The sequence below is a fragment of the Symphalangus syndactylus genome, chromosome 2, assembly GCF_028878055.3.
Source record: "Symphalangus syndactylus isolate Jambi chromosome 2, NHGRI_mSymSyn1-v2.1_pri, whole genome shotgun sequence".
Lineage (NCBI taxonomy): Eukaryota > Metazoa > Chordata > Mammalia > Primates > Hylobatidae > Symphalangus > Symphalangus syndactylus.
In genome coordinates this window covers 59,382,304-59,401,009 of record NC_072424.2, presented here as the reverse complement: position 1 = coordinate 59,401,009, position 18,706 = coordinate 59,382,304, and the positions used below count along the sequence as shown (strand labels likewise).

General features: G+C 45.1%; 1 protein-coding gene and 1 pseudogene across 1 annotated transcript; one reads left to right on the top strand and one right to left on the bottom strand.

The window, feature by feature from the left end:
- Window positions 1-423: 423 nt before the first annotated feature.
- Window positions 424-1,646, bottom strand: LOC129462821 (programmed cell death protein 2-like). The gene is given in 3 exon segments (XM_055243218.1): window positions 424-910; window positions 913-1,601; window positions 1,603-1,646. Coding segments are annotated over 3 exon segments (1,023 nt in total). The 3' UTR covers window positions 424-620.
- A 220-nt stretch (window positions 1,647-1,866) lies between these two features.
- Window positions 1,867-15,645, top strand: LOC129462094 (leucine-rich repeat-containing protein 59-like; annotated as a pseudogene).
- The last annotated feature ends 3,061 nt before the right edge of the window (window positions 15,646-18,706 follow it).

Genomic DNA, 18,706 nt, shown 5'->3' with positions numbered 1-18,706 from the left:
AATTGCTTGAACCCAGTAGGTAGAGGTAGTGGTTGCAGAGAGCTGAGATTGTGCCACTGAACTCCATCGACAGAGCAAGACTCCGTTTCAAAAAAAAAAGAAGTCTGAAGACAGGGATTACAGGAGCTGACTCAGCTGCTCAACAAGGCTGCTAGAGACCTACGTTCCTCCTATCATTCTTTTTTTTTTTTTAGGCACATAACCCATTTTTATTATAAAAAGAAATGTACATATAAGTAGAAAGACCATTTTAGTTAGTCACACCATTCGCTGGTAACCAGTGCACTACGTGTACATCTTTGCAGATTGCTGTGCACACATACAAATATTTTTACAAGAATAGGATCATACCATGAATACCACCTATAATGGTATGTCTGTTGTCAACATAGGTGTTATAATTAAGACTGTGTAGCCTTCCACTGTGGATGTACCAAAATTTATTTAATTCCCTGTCACTGGACACTTTTGTTTCACTAATAAGTAGACACTGTGTAAGCAATCCCTCAACATCTCTGCACCTCTATTTTTGGTATAAGTATTTCCTTAGGATAAAATCCCAGAAATGGAATTGCAAGGTATAAAAGATTATTAACATTTTTCAAGGCTTTAAGATGCCTTTATGGTGTATCTGTTACACCCTGCTTCCACACAAATTCTTCTGTATAGCCAGTACCCAAGCTGCAGCTCTCAGCACAGATGAAGACAGCCAGGATGCCCCAGTCAATGCTCTTGCCCAGTCTGTCAGCCTTCAGGTAGTTTGGGAGCTGAGGCACGACCTGGAATTCCAATAGTCTCTTGACACCACAGGGGCAATCTGGAATATCCTTTTCTTGAGGAATATTTTCACCAGAAATCCAGATGGGGGCAATACCTCTGCCATATCTAAGAATCTGTTCTGGTTCAAGGGCTGAGTTTTAAACTTCTGAAAAATTTTATCTTCCCTGGATTCATGTTTTGCCATAGAATCCAGTTCTTCCTCAAGTGCTTCACCCGTGCTCCCTATAATCTCTGAGTAATCTTCCTTTTCCACAACCTCAGGCATAATCTCATCTTCTGTTTCTATTACAATTTCAAATTCTGGAAAAAGGAAGTTGTGGTCTGGAATTATATGGTCCAGATGATCTGGTTGTGCACAAGCCTGCTTATGTCCCAGTCTCCAGTCTAGGGTCTGATGCTTCTTGCTGCAGTAATATGCTTTGTGGCATCTGGAGCACGTTTTGGGGCCTAAACAGCCACAAACCCTGCAGAGATGAGCACCAGACTTCAGCTGGAGACACACTGATTCTCCTGTTTCTGGGGGAGGATTCTCAGAAGGTGGCTCATATGAGTAAAAATCGTTTTTCCTGGTTGGTTGATTCCTAAAAACTCGCAGGCCGGCACAGCACGGCTGCTCGCGGCAGCAGAAGAGGAAGATGCAGCGGTGGAAGGCGTCCGTGCGGCCGGGCAGCGGCGCGTATACCTGCAGCAGGAAGGAGAGCGGGCGGCCGCACAGCTCGCAGGCCAGGGCCCGGGGCCTCGGCAGCCCGGCCGCGCTCAGCCACGCCGGCCGCCCGCCCACCTTGCTGGGGAACTGCTCGCTGCGCAGTCGCCACGCCGGACTCGGCGAAGCCCAGCTCCACAGGTCTGGCCCCGGCGGCAGCCATGCGGGGCGCGGGCTGGCGTGGAGCGCCGCTCCTCCTCTCATTCTGCTCCAACACACTTGGCATGTTGTCCTTTGCCTTCACGCCTATTACCTCATGATTGCAATATAGTTGCTGTTCAGGTCATCACATCCTCATTCATGGACAGAAGGAAAGGAGGAATAAAGGGAACTGTTCATCCGTACCTGACATCTTTCAACAGGAAAGCCAAAATTTCCCAGAAATGCCTACAACAGACTTCTCCCTACATCTTATTGATCAGAACGATGTCAGATGGCTTATGGCTAGCCACAAGCCTTATGGCTTCTGGTCAGGTCAAACAAGAGACGTGAAAAAAGATTGGAGGGTGTGTGTTGAGTGAAATCAGGGAATTTATTCCTTGTTCCTTCCCATTGTCCCATTTCAGCAGAATTCTGGGACTGGTCATGTCCTCCATCACTACAGCTTCTTCTAGACACCCTTCTCCAAAGCTCCAGCCTCTCCGGGCTCTGGTAACCTTCCATCTCTTGCTTTGTCAGGCTTTGGGGTGGGAACAGCTGGTCTCTGGGTACTTCATTGATATCTTTAACCCTGCCACATCTCCATAAGTGGATTCATCATTAAAATCTTATTTTATTTTATTTTAGATGGAGTCTCGCTCTGTCTCTCAAGCTGGAGTGAAGTGGTACAATCTTGGCTCACTGCAACCTCCATCTCATTGGTTCAAGCAATTCTTCTGCCTCAGACTCCTGAGTGGCTGGGATTACAGGCACGCACCACCACACCTGGTCAATTGTTGTATTTTTAGTAGAGATGGGATTTTACCATGTGGCTAGGCTGGTCTCAAACTCCTGACCTCAAGTGATTTGCCTGCCACGGCCTCCGAAAGTGTTGGGATTACAGGCATGAACCACTGCATCCAGCCTAAAGTCGTTTAAATTTATCATCAGAGTGAAATTGTGTTCCCTGCCAAGAGTCCAACAAATACATATAGAATTTTAACTGCAAAGGAGTTAGAAAATCAGACAACAGGGGAGCCATGTCAACGTGAACAAATTATGATCCACTGCCTGAGGTCAGGCACATTGCCATCCTGAACAAATGTATGATTAGGTTAAAGATATGGATATTCAGTGGGTGCCTTAACATTGTCTACCACATATGATTTATAATTAAGAGCCGTTTAAAAAGCAACCTGAATGATCATGTATTATTCATTTTGTTATTGCCTTCAACTAACTCAGTGCCTGGCAAAATATGTCTACTAGTGAGTAAATAATACCTTACTCACTAGAAATAATACCTTCTAAAAACTTTGTAGTCTATGAAGTGCTTTGATATACATTATCCCATTTGATCTTCACAAATAACCCTGTGAGCCCTGTGAGTAAGGCAACCCCAGCATTTTCATTCCCATTTTACAGATTCATAATCAGAAGTTGAGAGACAATAACCACCTTGCCTTGAGTCACCAAATTATTAAGTAGTAGAACTAGAAAGTAAAGACAGGTTTTCTGACTTCAAATTCAGGCCGTTCAAAGCCAAGCCTTGGCCAATGTACCTGACTGGGTTCAGTACACAAAGCCAAAACCTGAGTGTTGGTTGGGGCCAGGCAGGAGAGAAAGAGCATTGTATTTCACAGTACCTCTGATCCCCAGATGTTGACATCTATCAGCAGAGAGAATGGAGAACTTCTACGAGTTTCCCATTGAAGAAACAAATTCTGCTTCCAACTGCAGCAGTTAAGAGCATGAGTTTTGAAGTCATATAAACATGAAGTGGAATTCTAGCTTTACCACTTACTAGTTGTATGACCTTGGCAAATTACTTAATCTGCATGAGCTTTATTTTTCCATTCTGTAAAATACAGATATTAAGTATCTTTCTTATGAAATTGCCAAAAGTTTTAAATTAGATCATTTAAGTGATTAACTTTAACTAACTAAATGTAACATCTTACATTCATGATTATTATGACTGTAAATTATCTTGGATTCTGCAACAAACTTTCAGAAGTTTTGAATTTCATTAAGAAACAGCATTGGCCAGGTGCAGTGGCTCACTCCTGTAATCCCAACACTTTGGGGGGCTGAGGCAGGTGAATCACTTGAGGTCAGGACTTTAAGACCAGCCAGCCCAACATGGTATAAACCCGACTCTACTGAAAAAAAAAATGCAGAAATTAGCTGGGCATGGTGGTTGGCACCTATGGTCCCAGCTACTCAGGAGGCTGAGGCAGGAGAATCGCTGGAACCCAGGAGGCAGAGGTTGCAGTGAGTGAAGATCATGCCACTGCACTCCAGCCTGGGTGACAGAGCAAGACTCTATCTCAAAAAAAAAAAAGAACGAAAGAAAAGAAACAGCATTAATGTAGCACAGAGAAAGCCAGTAAGTTTATCAACCAACTCCTAGATAGAAATAAACCTCAAAAGTTACCTGCAATTTCTGATTTCCATGCCTTCTGTTCATTCACAAGGTCCTGATAACTAACATTTATATAGGGGTGCTATGTGTCAGGTGTCAGAAATAAATTTTTCTAGGCTGTGTGTGGTGGCTCACGCCTGTAATCCCAGCACTATAGGAGGCAGAGGAGGGTGGATCACCAGATCAGGAGATCGAGACCATCCTGGCTAACATAGTGAAACCCTGACTCTACTAAAAATACAAAAAAATTAGCCGGGCGTGGTGGTGGGCGCCTGTAGTCCCAGCTACTCGGGAGGCTGAGGCAGGAGAACAGTGTGAACCTGGGAGGCGGAGCTTTCAGTGAGCCAAGATCGCACCACTGCACTGGAGCCTGGGTGACAGAGTGAAACTCCGTCTCAAAAAAAAAAAAAAGAAAAAGAAAAAGAAATAAATTTTACTTCACAGAGTTTTCTAGAAAAATTTTACTCGGACTTAGGTTAAAGAACAGCCTTAAACCCAAAAGATTACTGAATAGATAGTAAAAGATTTACCTCCCCAGAGGTATGTGTTTACACTTCTAGGAAAAGATGAGACCCAAAGCCATAATGACATTCCAGGAGTTGTAAACCTAAAGACATTTGTCTTATCTTCCCTTGGAGAGGGGTACTTACATTTTAAAAGATAAAAATCTATGCCCTTTACCCTTCTATTCCCAAACAGAACTTCTTTATTGTAAGGAGCAAAAGTATCTCTCCCTTTCTCCAATAATGAAGGGACATCTCTTTCCTTTATAAGCTTCAAGATTCGTATTTCTAGGGCTTCTCTCCTATGGTAAAACCCAAACACCCCCACGTACAAGCCTGTCCATCTGGCTCTTTTATCATCACAGAAGGGGAAAAGTTGGGGGAGTGGTAAATAACAAATAAAATTATTGCTTTAAATAATGATAATAATCAGCCTCTGTCCCAGAAACTTCCTGTCTACTTTCAGGATAATACAAATAGAGTAATTAAATACTTAGCAACAGACAATATCTTAAGGGCTTTAGATGAATTAATTCATTTATTTCTTATAGCTATACTATGTTAATTACTTCTATTTTTCTTCTTTTAAGACAGGGACACTGAAGCACAGAGATACCAAGTTGCCTAAAGTCTCCCAACTAATAAATAGCAGAGGCAGGATTTGAACCCAGGAAGTCTCACTCCAAAATCTGTGCTCTAAATATGATTGCATACTGCCTGTAACCAGTAATCTTTCTCAGTGAATATCTGTGATTCACAGTGAACTAGTATTCAATGTGTCTCATAACTAGAAGTCTCTTATTCAATCACATCCAACTACTACTTTTGCCAGTTGAAATAATTTTATAAGGAACTTCTGCCTAGTTGTAGATATACACACAGACATTTAAGGCTTAATATAAAACACTATCTCTTCAAAATAATTCTACCAGTTCTGCTTAGAATAAGTGCATATAGACCATGAGTATTCATGTGTTGATGGCCATAGACGAACAGATAGACTAATTTGAGAATCCCCTTTTCTGCTACTTTAAGATAAAATTGTCTCTGATATTTAAACAGCTTTAAGTATTTTGAGTAAAAAAGTCATATACTTTCCCATTCAGCTCTCCCTGTGGAGGAACCTCTGTGTATCCAGTCATGGGACTAGCAGGTACCAAATGGAACAAATGAGGAGAGTTCAATAAAACATTTTTTTACAAAGGAGTAGGCAGTGTTGAGAGAAAGGTCGGTGCAGCTCCCTGGGACAAAGAACAACTAGGAGTGATTACCATGCCTTAGTCTGAAAGGTCAGAGAGAGTTATTAGAATCCACCGAGAAAAGCTGTAGTTGTCACAGAGGGCTGCCCCCTCAGAAGTTGTGACCTGGCCGGGCGCAGTGGCTCACGTCTGTAATCCCAGCATTTTGGGAGGCCGAGGTGGGCAGATCACCTGAGGTCAGAAGTCCGAGCCCAGCCTGGCCAACATGGTGAAACCCCGTCCCTACTAAAAATACAAAAAATTAGCCAGGCATGATGGTGGGCGCCTGTGATCCTAGCTACTCTGGAGGCTGAGGCAGGAGAATTGCTTGAACCGGGAGATGGAGGTTGCAGTGAGCCGAGATCATGCCACTGCACTCTAGACTAAGCAACAGAGCAAGACTCCATCTCAAAAAAAGAAAAAAAAGAAGCTGTGACCTTTGGGCCAGATGCGGTGGCTCACGTCTGTAATCTCAGCACTTTGTGAGGCCAAAGCCGTCAGATCACCTGAGGTCAGGAGTTCGAGAACAGCCTGGCCAACATGGTGAAACCCCATCTCTACTAAAAATTCAGAAAAAAAAAAAAAAAAAGAAAGAAAGTTGTGACCTTTAGCAGAGAGACAAAACTAATGAGTGGCAACCCAACAAAAAGGAAGCTGGAGCAGTAAATACCCAAAACCCATTCCCTTCTCATGATCAGATCTCCACAGATGCCTCCCATTGGCCAAGCCCCACCTGAAACCAGAGGGGAAGGGAGCTTTTGGGACAGTTTATAGAAGTCAGCCTCTCAGGAAAACAAAGCACAGTGAAGAAAGAGGAAAGGTACATCACGAGAAAGAAACAGAAAATATCAATCACCCTCTGGGTTAAAGGAGTTCCTTCCATAAGAGCTTCTCCCTGTTATCTCTTCTTTGCCAAAGACACTTTTCTCCCTAAAAAAGCAGTTTTCGCATTCATTAGCTACATGTATTCAGGAGCAAGAGGTACACAATTAAGGGTTTCTCTGCTATCAGCAGCAATAACAAAATTATCATGTGCCTCGAGCCATTTTATCAAGGACAGAAAGCCCTGACCCACCAGGGAGATGCCATCTGAATCAGAGGACATTGGCTGCGCAGGTGCAGATACAAGAAGATAAGTGTGGCATCAAAGGAACACAGCCTGAGGCCAACCAAGATTGGACAACAAAATGAGATTTACAGAGAAACTGAACTCTTTTCAGATCAACCTTGTTCAGCCAAAGAGAAGATTCCATTAAAGCTTAAGGATACAGAAAATTGAAGTTTACTGAGCACTAATTCTGTCAAGTTTTGCGTGTGTTAATCCATTTTAAGACAAACTATAAAGCTTCTATATAAAAGTTGGTTGTTATTTTCGTATCTTTAACACATGTGATAAAAGATGTTTGATGAATACTAATGGTGATAAGTAAAGTTACAGAAAGAACTGAACGGATGCATCTCCCAGCTTCCACCTTTGCCCCTCACCCACTCACCCACAAGGTCTGTTAGCCATACAACAGATGAAATAATTCTTTTAAAATATGTCAGATCATGTGACTTCTCTGCTTAAAAATATCTAATAATTCCTTATTTTATTTTCAATAAAATCCAAATCTTACCAGGTCAACAAAGCCTTATCAGAATTTTCCAAACCATGAATCACGGCTCATTTATGGGTCATGAAATTTATTTAGTGGGTCACACTCAGTATCTTCTTAAAAATAAAATCAAATTGATTTGAATATTTAATATTGAATTGAATAAAAAATATTAGAATGCATAGCAAATAAAAATAGTAAATGTTTCATGAATCTTTTCTTTCAGTTTTAAGAATATGTATGTGATTATAGTATAAAAAAGTATTTATTTGAGTCATGATCCTAATTAAAAAAAAAAAGAAAAATCACTATTCCTACTTCCTGACTTCGTCACTAATCTCTGTCCTCTGGCTCACTCTGCTCCAGCCATACTGCTCTTTTTTGTGTTTTTTTAAATCCTTGACTGGTGCATTTTCCTCCAAAACCCACAAAGTTCACACCTTACTTTAAGTTCAAATGTCACATTCCCTGGAAGAACATTGCTGACCACCTCATGTAAAGTAACCCTACCACCATCTTCAGTGTCTTTTTTCCTTATATCACTTTATTTTTCTTCAGAGCTTTTATTAGCAAATGAAACACTATGTACTTCTGTCTCTCTACTAAACTGTAAACTTTATGAGAGCAGGGACTTTATTGTATTCACTACTGTAGCTCCAAGCCTAAGACAATGCTTAGCACATAGTAGGGACTCAAAACAATTGCTGGTATATCCATTGGATGGATTGGTGAGTGGATGAGGGATAAATAATGGATAGATGGATGGATAGATAAAGGAATAGGATGGTCCCTAGGAAATAATATGCTTAGAGGATCCTGAAGCTGTTAACAAAGGACCCAGTTTTCTGCTTGCCCCTCCCTTCCACCTGTTCTACAGCTTCCTACTCAATCCCATACGCACACATATATTCATGCATATCTCCCTCATGGCTCTGCTTTCTGTTAAAATCAAGAAAGGTTTTTGGCCAGGTGAAGCTCCAGCCAGTGGTGGTGAGGAAATGAGTATGGAGTGAGTATCTATATATCTGTTTCGGCCTGCCTAGATTGAACACACTCAGAGTGTTCCTACAGGCCTTCAATCTAGGCGGGCCAAAGCAGATATATAGATACTCACGCCATACTCCTGTAGTAGGATCGTCTACAGATTTGGGCAACTCACTTTAAAAGCTGTAGCCAGCAAAAGCCTTCACTGTGATCAGCAAGAACCCCCAACTATTTCAGATCCTTGGCTCTAACCTTCATCTCTTCACAGTTCTCAGACTCTTATTTCAGCCTTTCTTATCCACAAATCCAATCTTATTCCAAACTTTTTTTTTTTTAAGACAGAGTTTTGCTCTTGTTGCCCAGCCTAGAGTGCAATCTCGGCTCACTGCAACCTCCACCTCCTGGGTTCAAGCAATTCTCCCGCCTCAGCCTCCTGAGTAGGTGGGATTACAGGCATGTGCCACCATGACCAGCTAACTTTGCATTTTTAGTAGAGATGGGGTTTCGCCATGTTGGTTAGGCTGTTCTTGAACTCCTGACCTCAGGTGATCTGCCCGCCTTGGCCTCCCAAAGTGCTGGGATTACAGGCGTGAGCCACCGCGCCCAGCCCCAAACTTTATTTTTTCCTCAGTAGTCCCATTAAGTACATTGATTAAATGGATAATTTTTCGTTAAGTACATTGATTAAACCTGTGGCAATTTTTAATAACTTTTTTGTTTTTGTATCTTGAGATGGAGTCTTCCTCTGTTGCCCAGGCTGGAGTGCAGTGGCATGATCTCGGCTCACTGCAACCTCCACCTCCTGGTTCAAGTAATTCTCGTGCCTCAGCCTCCTGAGTAGTGGAGATTACAGGCACCACCACCATGCCCAGCTAATTTTTGTATTTTTATAGAGACGGGTTTTCACCATGCTGGCCAGCCTGGTTTCAATCTCCTGACCTCAGGTGATCCACCCGCCTCACCTCTTAAAGTGCTGGGATTATAGGCATGAGCCACCGCGCCTGGCCAAAATGTTTCTTTTCTAAAACAATCATATAGCATTGGTTATTAACAACACATTACCTCAAAACCAACTGTTTTCAAAATAAATGAATGGGTTCACTTCATTTGCAAGTACTGTGGCTGTGGTGACCAGGAACCCTCCACCCCCAGCTTTGCTACATGTTTACCCTCCTACATTGCCTTCATAGAACCCTGCCTGTCCTTGAAAACAAGAAGGCAATTGCCACCATTCCCCAGACAGCAAGGCTCAGAATTAACACAAAGGCAGAGAGTGAATTGTCCCAGATTCAGAACACATTCATTGGGTTTGGACACCCAAGAATTCCACAGAATTTTGAAGAATAAAAAGATATTCTTAGAGGCTGGGCAGAGTGGCTCACACCTGTAATCCCAACACTTTGGGAGGCCAAGGCAGGTGGATTGCTTTAGTTCAGGAGTTTGAGACCAGCCTGAGCTAAATGGTGAAACCCCATCTCTACCAAAAATACAAAAAAAATAGCTGGGCATGGTGGTATGCACCTGTAATCCCAGCTACTCAGGAGGCTGAGGCAGGAGAATCGCTTGAACCCAGGAGATGGAGGTTGCAGTGAGCCAAGATCGCACCACTGCACTCCAGACTGGGCAACAGAGCAAGGCTCTGTCATAAAAGAAGAAAGAAAGAAAAGGGAAGGGAGGGGAAGGGAAGGAGAGGGAAGGAGAGGGGAGGGGAGGGGAAGGGAGGGGAGGGGAGGGGAGGGGAAGGGAGGGGAGGGGAGGGGAGGGGAGGGGAAGGGAGGGGAGGGGAGGGGAGGGGAAGGGAGGGGAGGGGAGGGGAGGGGAAGGAAGGGGAAGGGAAGAGGAGGGGAGGGGAAGGAAGGGGAAGGGAAGAGGAGGGGAGGGGAAGGCAGGGAGGAAAGAAGGAGAAAGAAAGAAAGGAGAAAGAAAGAAGGAAGGAAGGAGGGAGAGAGAAAGAGAGGAAAGGGAAAGGGAAGGAAAGGAACTGCACCAAAATACCATTTTTTTTTTCGCCAAATTGTCGGAGATCTGAACATTTGCTATCTCATTCTTCGTGACTGAGCCTGATACATGTCTCCCTGCAGACTGGAGCTTCTTGCTCTCTATTGCTTTGCACTCCCCACAGTACACAATGCATACCAGGATCCTAATAAATATTTCTTTCTTCCTGGTTTTGTTTTGTTTTGTTTTGTTTTTTTCAGACAGTCTCACTCTCTCGCCCAGGATGGGCCACGGTGCTGGCCTTAATAAATGTTTCTTGAACTGACTCTAGTGAAGAAAAGGAACTCAAAGCCCTGTTAATTGTACAAGCCATAGCAGGATTCTATAATGATTGCTGGAGTCAAAATGTATTTGTTGAAATTCCAGAAATCCTAAAAGCATTTTTCCTCTCATAAGAATTTAGTACAGGCTGGGCGTGTTGGTTCATGCCTGTAATCCCAGCACTTTAGGAGGCCGAGGCAGGCAGATTTGAGGTCAGGAGTTCGAGACCAGCCTAGCCAACATAGTGAAACCCCGTCTCTACTAAAAATACAAAAATGAGCCAGGTGTGGTGGTGGGCACCTGTAATCCCAGCTACTCAGGAGGCTGAGGCAGGAGAATCCCTTGAACTCCGGAGGCAGAGGTTGCAGTGAGTCGAGATCACACCACTGCACTCCAGCCTGGGTGACAGAGTGAGACTGTCTTGAAAAAAAAAAAAAAAAAGTACAATAACCCACTCATCCCCACCAAATCTAGTCTCTCTCCCTACTCTAGTTTCTGTCCACACTGCCATGAAAATTACTTTTTGAAATCTCACAGTTCATTAGGTCTACATTGTACTAAAGACTATTTGGCATTGCTTACACAGTATGAGTATATATGTATATAATTCAAAAGAAACTATTTTTGGGCCAGGCGCAGTGGCTCACGCCTGTAATCCCAGCACTTTGGGAGGCCAGGGTGGGTGGATCACTTGAGGTCAAGAGTCTGAGACCAGCCTGACCTACATGGTGAAACTCTGTCTCTACAAAAAATACAAAAATTAGCTGGGCGTGGTGGTGTGAGCCCATAATCCCAGCTACTGGGAGGTGGAGGTTGCAGTGATCCCAGATTGTGCCACTGCACTCCAGCCTGGGCGACAGAGTGTGATTCTGTCTTAAAAAAAAAAAAAAAAAAAAAAAAAACTTCTTTAAAATTTCATGCCTGTAGGATAAAGTCTGAAGTATGGCACAAGAGGTCATTTTACATTCTTGTTCCAAACAGTCTTTCCAGGCACATCTCCTGCCACTGCCTTCCAACCACTCTTGTCCTCCACCTCTTCTCAATTCTAATTCCCCCAATCTATTTTCTTTCCCAGACTAAATAGGCATGTTCACATCTCTAATTCTTTGGAATTCCCTCTGGTAGAAAATTTCTAAGTCCCACCCCACTGCACCATTTGTCAAAGCTCTACTCTTCTTTAAGGTCCAACTCAAATATCGAATCTTCTCTCTATATACACATTTTCCAATGTGGTCAGAATTTATTATCCATTCTTTTATGTTTCTATAGCCCTTCATTTATACATCTCTTCTAGCTTTGAAATCTCTGCCTTTTTGTTCATTGTGCTTATTTTTCATTTATTCAACATTCATTCAAAAAATATTTATTGTCTACTATATTCCAGGTGCTGGTATCTGTTTTAAAAAGACAAACATAGGTTCTTCCACCACTAAAACAGTCTTCTAAGTCCTCATGGAGCTCCGATTCTACTTGTAAGTTCTGAGTTTTTTTGGATGTCAGTATTGATAGGGACAGCAGACAGCCAAGGGTCCCTGGGGAAACCCTGGCTGCCTTCAAGCCTAAAACCAGACTGCTGGTCCCGGATGAAGCCCGCCCTTTCCCGACTGTTTCTCCCTGCATAATGCCCACCTATGTCCTGGGAGGACGGGGTGGAGCCTCATGAAGTTCAGGCCATGTGTAGGTGGAGGAGCCTGGCCTCCTCAGTTCCTGTGTGGTGACTTGGCATTCCATCTGTGAGGCGGGAAACCTGCTATCAGGACTCTTTCTCACTTTGCTGAGAATTCCTCTTTCCTTTTTTCTCTTCACCGACTAAACCCTACAATGTGTCTGTGTGCCTAAACTTTCCTGATCGTGTGTCGAGAACCTGGTTTTTCTACAATAGTATCACCTTCTCCAGTACCAATTTCCTTCCTGTATAGAGCAGGCACTCTGCAGCTATGACTGCCTGTTTCTCCTTTCCCTAGATATGTTTCTCTGCAATTAACAAGGTGTAGGCACCAGCGGCGACGGAGGGCTCAGGCGTGGTGGGTTGGGTGGGGGCCCGCTGAACTGACCAGCAGCCTTTCAGCTCCTTTCCCCTGCCCGTCGGAACCCTGGAGCCAGGTCCTTCAGCTGACCATCACCATGACCAAGGCAGGTAGCGAGGCAGAAACCTGCGCCACCAGCTGGATAGCCACTAACAGGACCTGAGCCTCAGCGACCTGAATGAAGACCCAGTCAAGGAGCTGGCTGCCCTTCCAAAGACCACCACAGTGGATCTGTCTTGTAATAAATGATTATTCTGCCGGGCGCAGTGGCTCACACCTGTAATCCCAGCACTTTGGAAGGCTGAGGCGGACGGATCACCTGAGGTCAGAAGTTCAAGACCAGCCTGACTAACATGGAGAAACCCAGTCTCTACTAAAATACTAAACAAATTAGCCAGGCATGGTGGCACGTGCCTGTAATTCCAGCTACTCGGGAGGCTGAGGCAGGAGACTTGCTCGAATCTGGGAGGCGGAGGTTGCGGTGAGCCGAGATTGCGCATTGCACTCCACCCTGGGCAACAAGAGTGAAACCCCGTCTCAAAAAAATAAATAATGACTATTCTCCCGTCAGATTTCTGTGGCCTCACACACCTGGCAAAGCTGGACCATAGAACAAGCCGCAGCACCTGCCAGCGGACTTGGGCTGTTTGGTCAACCTCCAGCACCTGGCTCTCCTCAATAACAGGCTGGTCACCTTGTCAGCTTTGCTCAGCTGAAGAACCTGAAGTGGTTGGACCTGAAGGTTAACCTCTGGATCCCGGCCTGGCCAAGGTGGCAGGTGACTGGTTGGGTGAGAAGCCAGGGAAACAGCATGCAAACAAGGCATCACAGCACATGAAGGCCGTGCTCGCAGACCACGAGGGGGAGAGGCAGCGGGGCTGGGAGTAGAACTACAGGCAGAGGAGAAGCATGAGGCAAAGCAGCGAGCTAAGGAAGCTCAGGAGAGGAAACTGTGGAAGTGGGAGAAGGCAGAAGAGAAAGAGTGCCGGAGAAAGGAGTATGATGCCCTCAAAGCAGCCAAGCAGGAGAAGATGAAACTTAGGAAGGAAACAAATTAGGCCCCGAAATCTAAGTCCGAATCCTGCCCCGGCAAGCCACTCCCCCGGAAGCACACTCATTTCTGGGCTGTGCTGAAGCTGCTGCTGCAGCTGCTGCTGTCTTGTGCGGCAGGAGGGCTGGTGGCTTGTTGGGTGACAGAGCTACAGCAGCAGCCCCTTTGTGTCCGGAATAATGGGTTCTTGGTCTCGCTGACTTCAAGAATGAAGTCGCGGACCCTCTCAGTGAGTGTTAACAGTTCTTAAAGATGATGTGTCCGGAGTTTGTGCCTTCAGATGTTCAGACGCGTCTGGAGTTTCTTCCTTCTGGTGGGTTTGTGGTCTCACTGACTTAAGGAGTGAAGCTGCAGACCTTCGCGGTGAGTGTTACAGCTCTTAAAGACAGCGCATCTGGAGTTGTTCGTCCCTCCCAGTGGGTTCATTTGTGGTCTCGCTGGCTTCAGGAGTGAAGCTGCAAACCTTCACACTGAGTGTTACAGCTCATAAAGACCACACAGACTCAAAGAGTGAACAGCAGCAAGATTTATGGCAAAAAGAAAAAGAACAAAACTTCCACAGCACAGAACGGGACCTGAGCAGGTTGCTGCTGCTGGCTTGGGCAGCCTGCTTTTATTCCCTTATCTGGCCCCACCCACATCCTGCTGATAGGTCCATTTTACAGAGAGCTGATTGGTCCATTTTACAGAAACCTGATTGGTCCATTTTGACAGGGTGCTGATTGGTGCATTTACAATCCCTGAGCCAGACACAGAGTGCTGATTGGTGCATTTACAATCCTCCAGCTAGACGTAAAAGTTCTCCAAGTCCCCACTAGATTAGCTAGACATAGAGCACTGATTGGTGTGTTTACAAACCTTGAGCTAGACACAGGGCACTGATTGGTGTGTTTACAAACCTTGAGCTAGACACAGGGTGCTGATTGGTGTGTTTACAAACCTTGAGCTAGACACAGAGTGCTGATTGGTGCATTTACAATCCTTTAGCTAGACATAAAAGTTCTCCAAGTCCCCACCAGATTAGCTAGATACAGAGTGCTGATTGGTGCATATGCAATCCTCCAGCTAGACATAAAAGTCCTCCAAGTCCCCACCCAACTCAGGAGCCCAGCTGGCTTCACCTAGTGGATCCCACGCCACGGCCACGGGTGGAGCTGCCCACCAGTCCCTCACCGTGCACCTGCACTCCTCGACCCTTGGGCGGTCGATGGGACTGGGCGCTGCAGAGCAGGGAGTAGCACCCGTCAGGGAGGCTCTGGCCGCGCAAGAGCCCACCACGTGGGGGCTCGGGCATAGCAGGCTGCAGGTCCTGAGCCCTGCCCGGCGTGGAGGTGGCTGAGGCCTGGTGAGAATTCGAGCGCGGCGTGGGCGGGCCGGTAGTGCTGGGGGACCCAGCGCCCCCTCTGCAGCTGCTGGCCCAGATGCTAAGCCCCTCATCGCCCGGGGCCAGTGGCACTGGCAGGCCGCTCCGAGTGCGGGGCCTGCTGAGCCCACGCCCACTCGGAACTGGCGCTGGCCCGCAAGCACACAGCCCCGGTTCCTGCCCGCGCCTCTCCCTGCACACCTCCCTGCAAGCAGAGAGAGCGGGCTCCGGCCTTGACCAGCCCAGAAAGGGGCTCCCACAGTGCAGCGGCAGGCTGAAGGGCTCCTCCAGCGTGGCCAGAGCAGACGCCAAGGCCAAGGAGGCGCCGAGAGCAAGTGAGGGCTGCTAGCATATTGTCACCTCTCACCTTTGCACCAGTGTGAACACCATCTATGACAATGCAGTCCAGGGTCTGCATCACCATGAGATCCTCCAGACCGACTGTCAGCAGTGAGCTTGTCCCCAGCACCTGCTGCCTACCAGCCTTGGAGCTTGGATTCCTGTGGAATTGGGCTCTGCTGGACACAAACTCTTTTTAGCATCAGACCTACCTGCCATCATCAAATGGCTGCTGATTGGTACTTGAGACCTCTTTGTAGGACTTCTTCGTTCTTCAGTCAGGGTTTCCAGGTGGAATGAGGAGAAATGGGAGGCGGCTGAGGACGGTTACCTTCATGCCTAAAGGAATAGGCTTGGGGGTAGGGAGAAAGAAAACATAGCCATTTCTAGTTGTTACACAAAGCTGTGTAAAGGCTCGTTTCTACTAAATGGTCAGCTGTCACCAAAAAAAAAAAAAAAAAGTCTCATGAGACCTTTATGAAACATGCCAATAGGGTATGGGAATTATCTAATTATTTTGAAGGAATCTAAGTGATTAAACAAAAAATACCACTGTCCTAACTAATAGCAGTTAACCAACTCATAATAGTAGTCACCCAGAGAATTTGTTAATCATCTAGAAATAATGGCTTGTTTCGTTACTGGATGATGATGCCTCTCGAGTCTTTATTATGCACCAGGCACTGTCTGAGAGCTTTCAGTATTCACTCATTTAATCTTCTCAACAACTCTAAGTAGTATGTTATCTCTTTTTTTAAAAAAAAGTAGATATGGAAACAGAAAGACGAGTTAAATTCTTTGCCCAAGATAACAAAACTGGTAAGGGATGGAGCTGGCATTTGAACTCAAGCAGGCTAGCTTCAAATTCTGTGTTCTCCACTACACATTAATGATGTAGACAGTGAAAATCTTTCCCAATGTGTGATAGACTAAAATCATTGATAGATGATTACTAATGCAAGAAGACTGTTACACAAGTGGTTGTAATTTCTGTGGGGCTCTTTATATGTAAGGAATAGAGATGTATTCAGTTTATTCAAAGTAGTGTAACATGAGGAAGGATAGCAAAATAAGTTAACACATACGTGGAACTCAGGGAAAGCAGGAATCACTTAGAATCGGCCTCATACAGCCAGAAACTAGAAGGCCATTCAGATTTTTAAGCTTCCCTAGGGACCTGAGAAGCAGGACTTTATGAATTTTTCTTACTCTAACATTCTACCGTTAACATATCTGCTCCTGTCTGACCCCTTCTCTTACTGTTATCAACCAGTTTTCTTTTCATTCTTCTTAGATAAATCCCTGAGAAGAATCTGGTTGAATCAGCACAAAAATATTTAGATGGAACCTTTATTCCCAGGCCCACTCCTGAAGAACTAGCATGCCATGGCTGACTGTGCTGGAGTCCAGTTCCCTCTCTAGCCAACCAATGAAAGGCTGGAAGGAGGGAAAGGACAAGGTCACTTTGTCCAAAACAGTTGAGCTGATGCAAGGTCTGGGCATGGGTAGCTTCCATGGAAAAGTGCCATTTGTGGGGCAGACACACTTGTATAAGAATCTCATAGCCTGGCATGGTGGCTTTTGCCTGAATCCCAGCACTTTGGAAGGCCAAGGTGGGCGGATCACCTGAGGTCAGTTCGAGAACAGCCTGAACAACTTGGTGAAATTCCATCTCTACTAAAAATGCAAAAATTAGCTGGGTGTGGTGGCGGGTGCCTGTATTCCCAGCTACTCAGGAGGCTGAGGCAGGAGAATCACTTGAACCTGGGAGGCAGAGGTTGCAGTGAGCAGAGATCGCGTCATTGCACTCCATCCAGGGTGATAGAGGGAGACTCCGTCTCAAAAAAATAATAAAAAATAAAAATAATCTCATGCTGGTCAGGCACGGTGGCTCACGCCTGTCATCTCAGCACTTTTGGGAGGCCGAGGCAGGCGGATCACTTGAAGTCAGGAGCTCGCAACCAGCCTGGCCAACATGGCGAAACCCCATCTCTACTAAAAATACAAAAAAATAGCCAGTGTGGTGGCGGGTGCTTGTAGTCCCAGCTACTTGGGAGGCTGAGACACAAGAATCGCTTGAACCTGGAAGGTTGGAGGTTGCAGTGAGCAGAGATCTTGCCACTGCACTCCAGCCTGGGTGACAGAACAAGACCCTGTCTCAAAAAATAAATAAATAAAGTAAAAAAAAAAAAGAATCTCATGCCTTGTATAAGAATTAAGAATGTGTGGTCATTACTTTCAATATCAGCATAGATGTAGAGACTTATGTTTATAATAAAATACTTAATATGTTTGGAAGCTTTATAAACCTCATCTGAATTACTACAGTTGCCTGCCAACTGTGTTCTTCTTTCCACCCTAGATTCCTTATCATCTCTTCTCCATTCATAACACAGCCATAGTGATCCTTCCGAAGTATCTCAGACATCTCAACCCCCACAGCCCCATGACCTCTCCATCATCACACTCCAAGTAAAAGCATCTTGACAATGGCCTACAAAGTGTACATGATCAGCCAGGTGTGGTGGCTCACGCCCGTAATCCCAGCACTTTGGAAGGCCAAGGCAGGCAGATCACTCGAGGTCAGGAGTTCGAGACCAGCCCAGCCAATATGGTGAAACCTCATCTCTACTAAAAATACAAAAATTAGCCGGGCCGTGGTAGCACATTCCTGTAGTCCCAACTACTCAGGAGGCTGAGGCAGGAGAATCATTTGAACCTGGGAGACAGAGTTTGCAGTGAGCAGAGATCGGCCACTGCACTTCAGCCTAGGTGACAGAGACTCTGTCTCAAAAACAAACAAACAAACGGTGTACACGACGGCATGCCCTCTCACCTCACTGACTGGATTGCCTCCCCATCACTCTGCCCAGGAAATGGGCCTTCTCACAGTTTCTCAAACATACCAAGCACATTCCCACCCCCAGAGCTTAATCTATCTCCCTCTACCCTGCCATAATACTTAAGAACTTCACACCCGATATCATTTATTAATTTATTATGCTTATTTTCTGCCTCCTTCTGCTAGAATATAAGTTTCACGAGGTCAAGGATTTTGTTTAAAATGTAACCTCTTCAGTAGAACAGCACCGAGCACATAGTATGCACCCAATACAACGTTTGTTGAGTGAATAAATTTGCCATCAATTATGTAAGGCATTATCATTCTATTTCCTAACCTATGAGTTTTGAAAGATTTCTAACATGACCTTGAGCTTTTCAATTCATGCTGGCTGTTAAGTTGATGTGAGTTGGCGGTCTTATTTGACCCAAGAAAAATTCAGTATAGTTGAAAAAA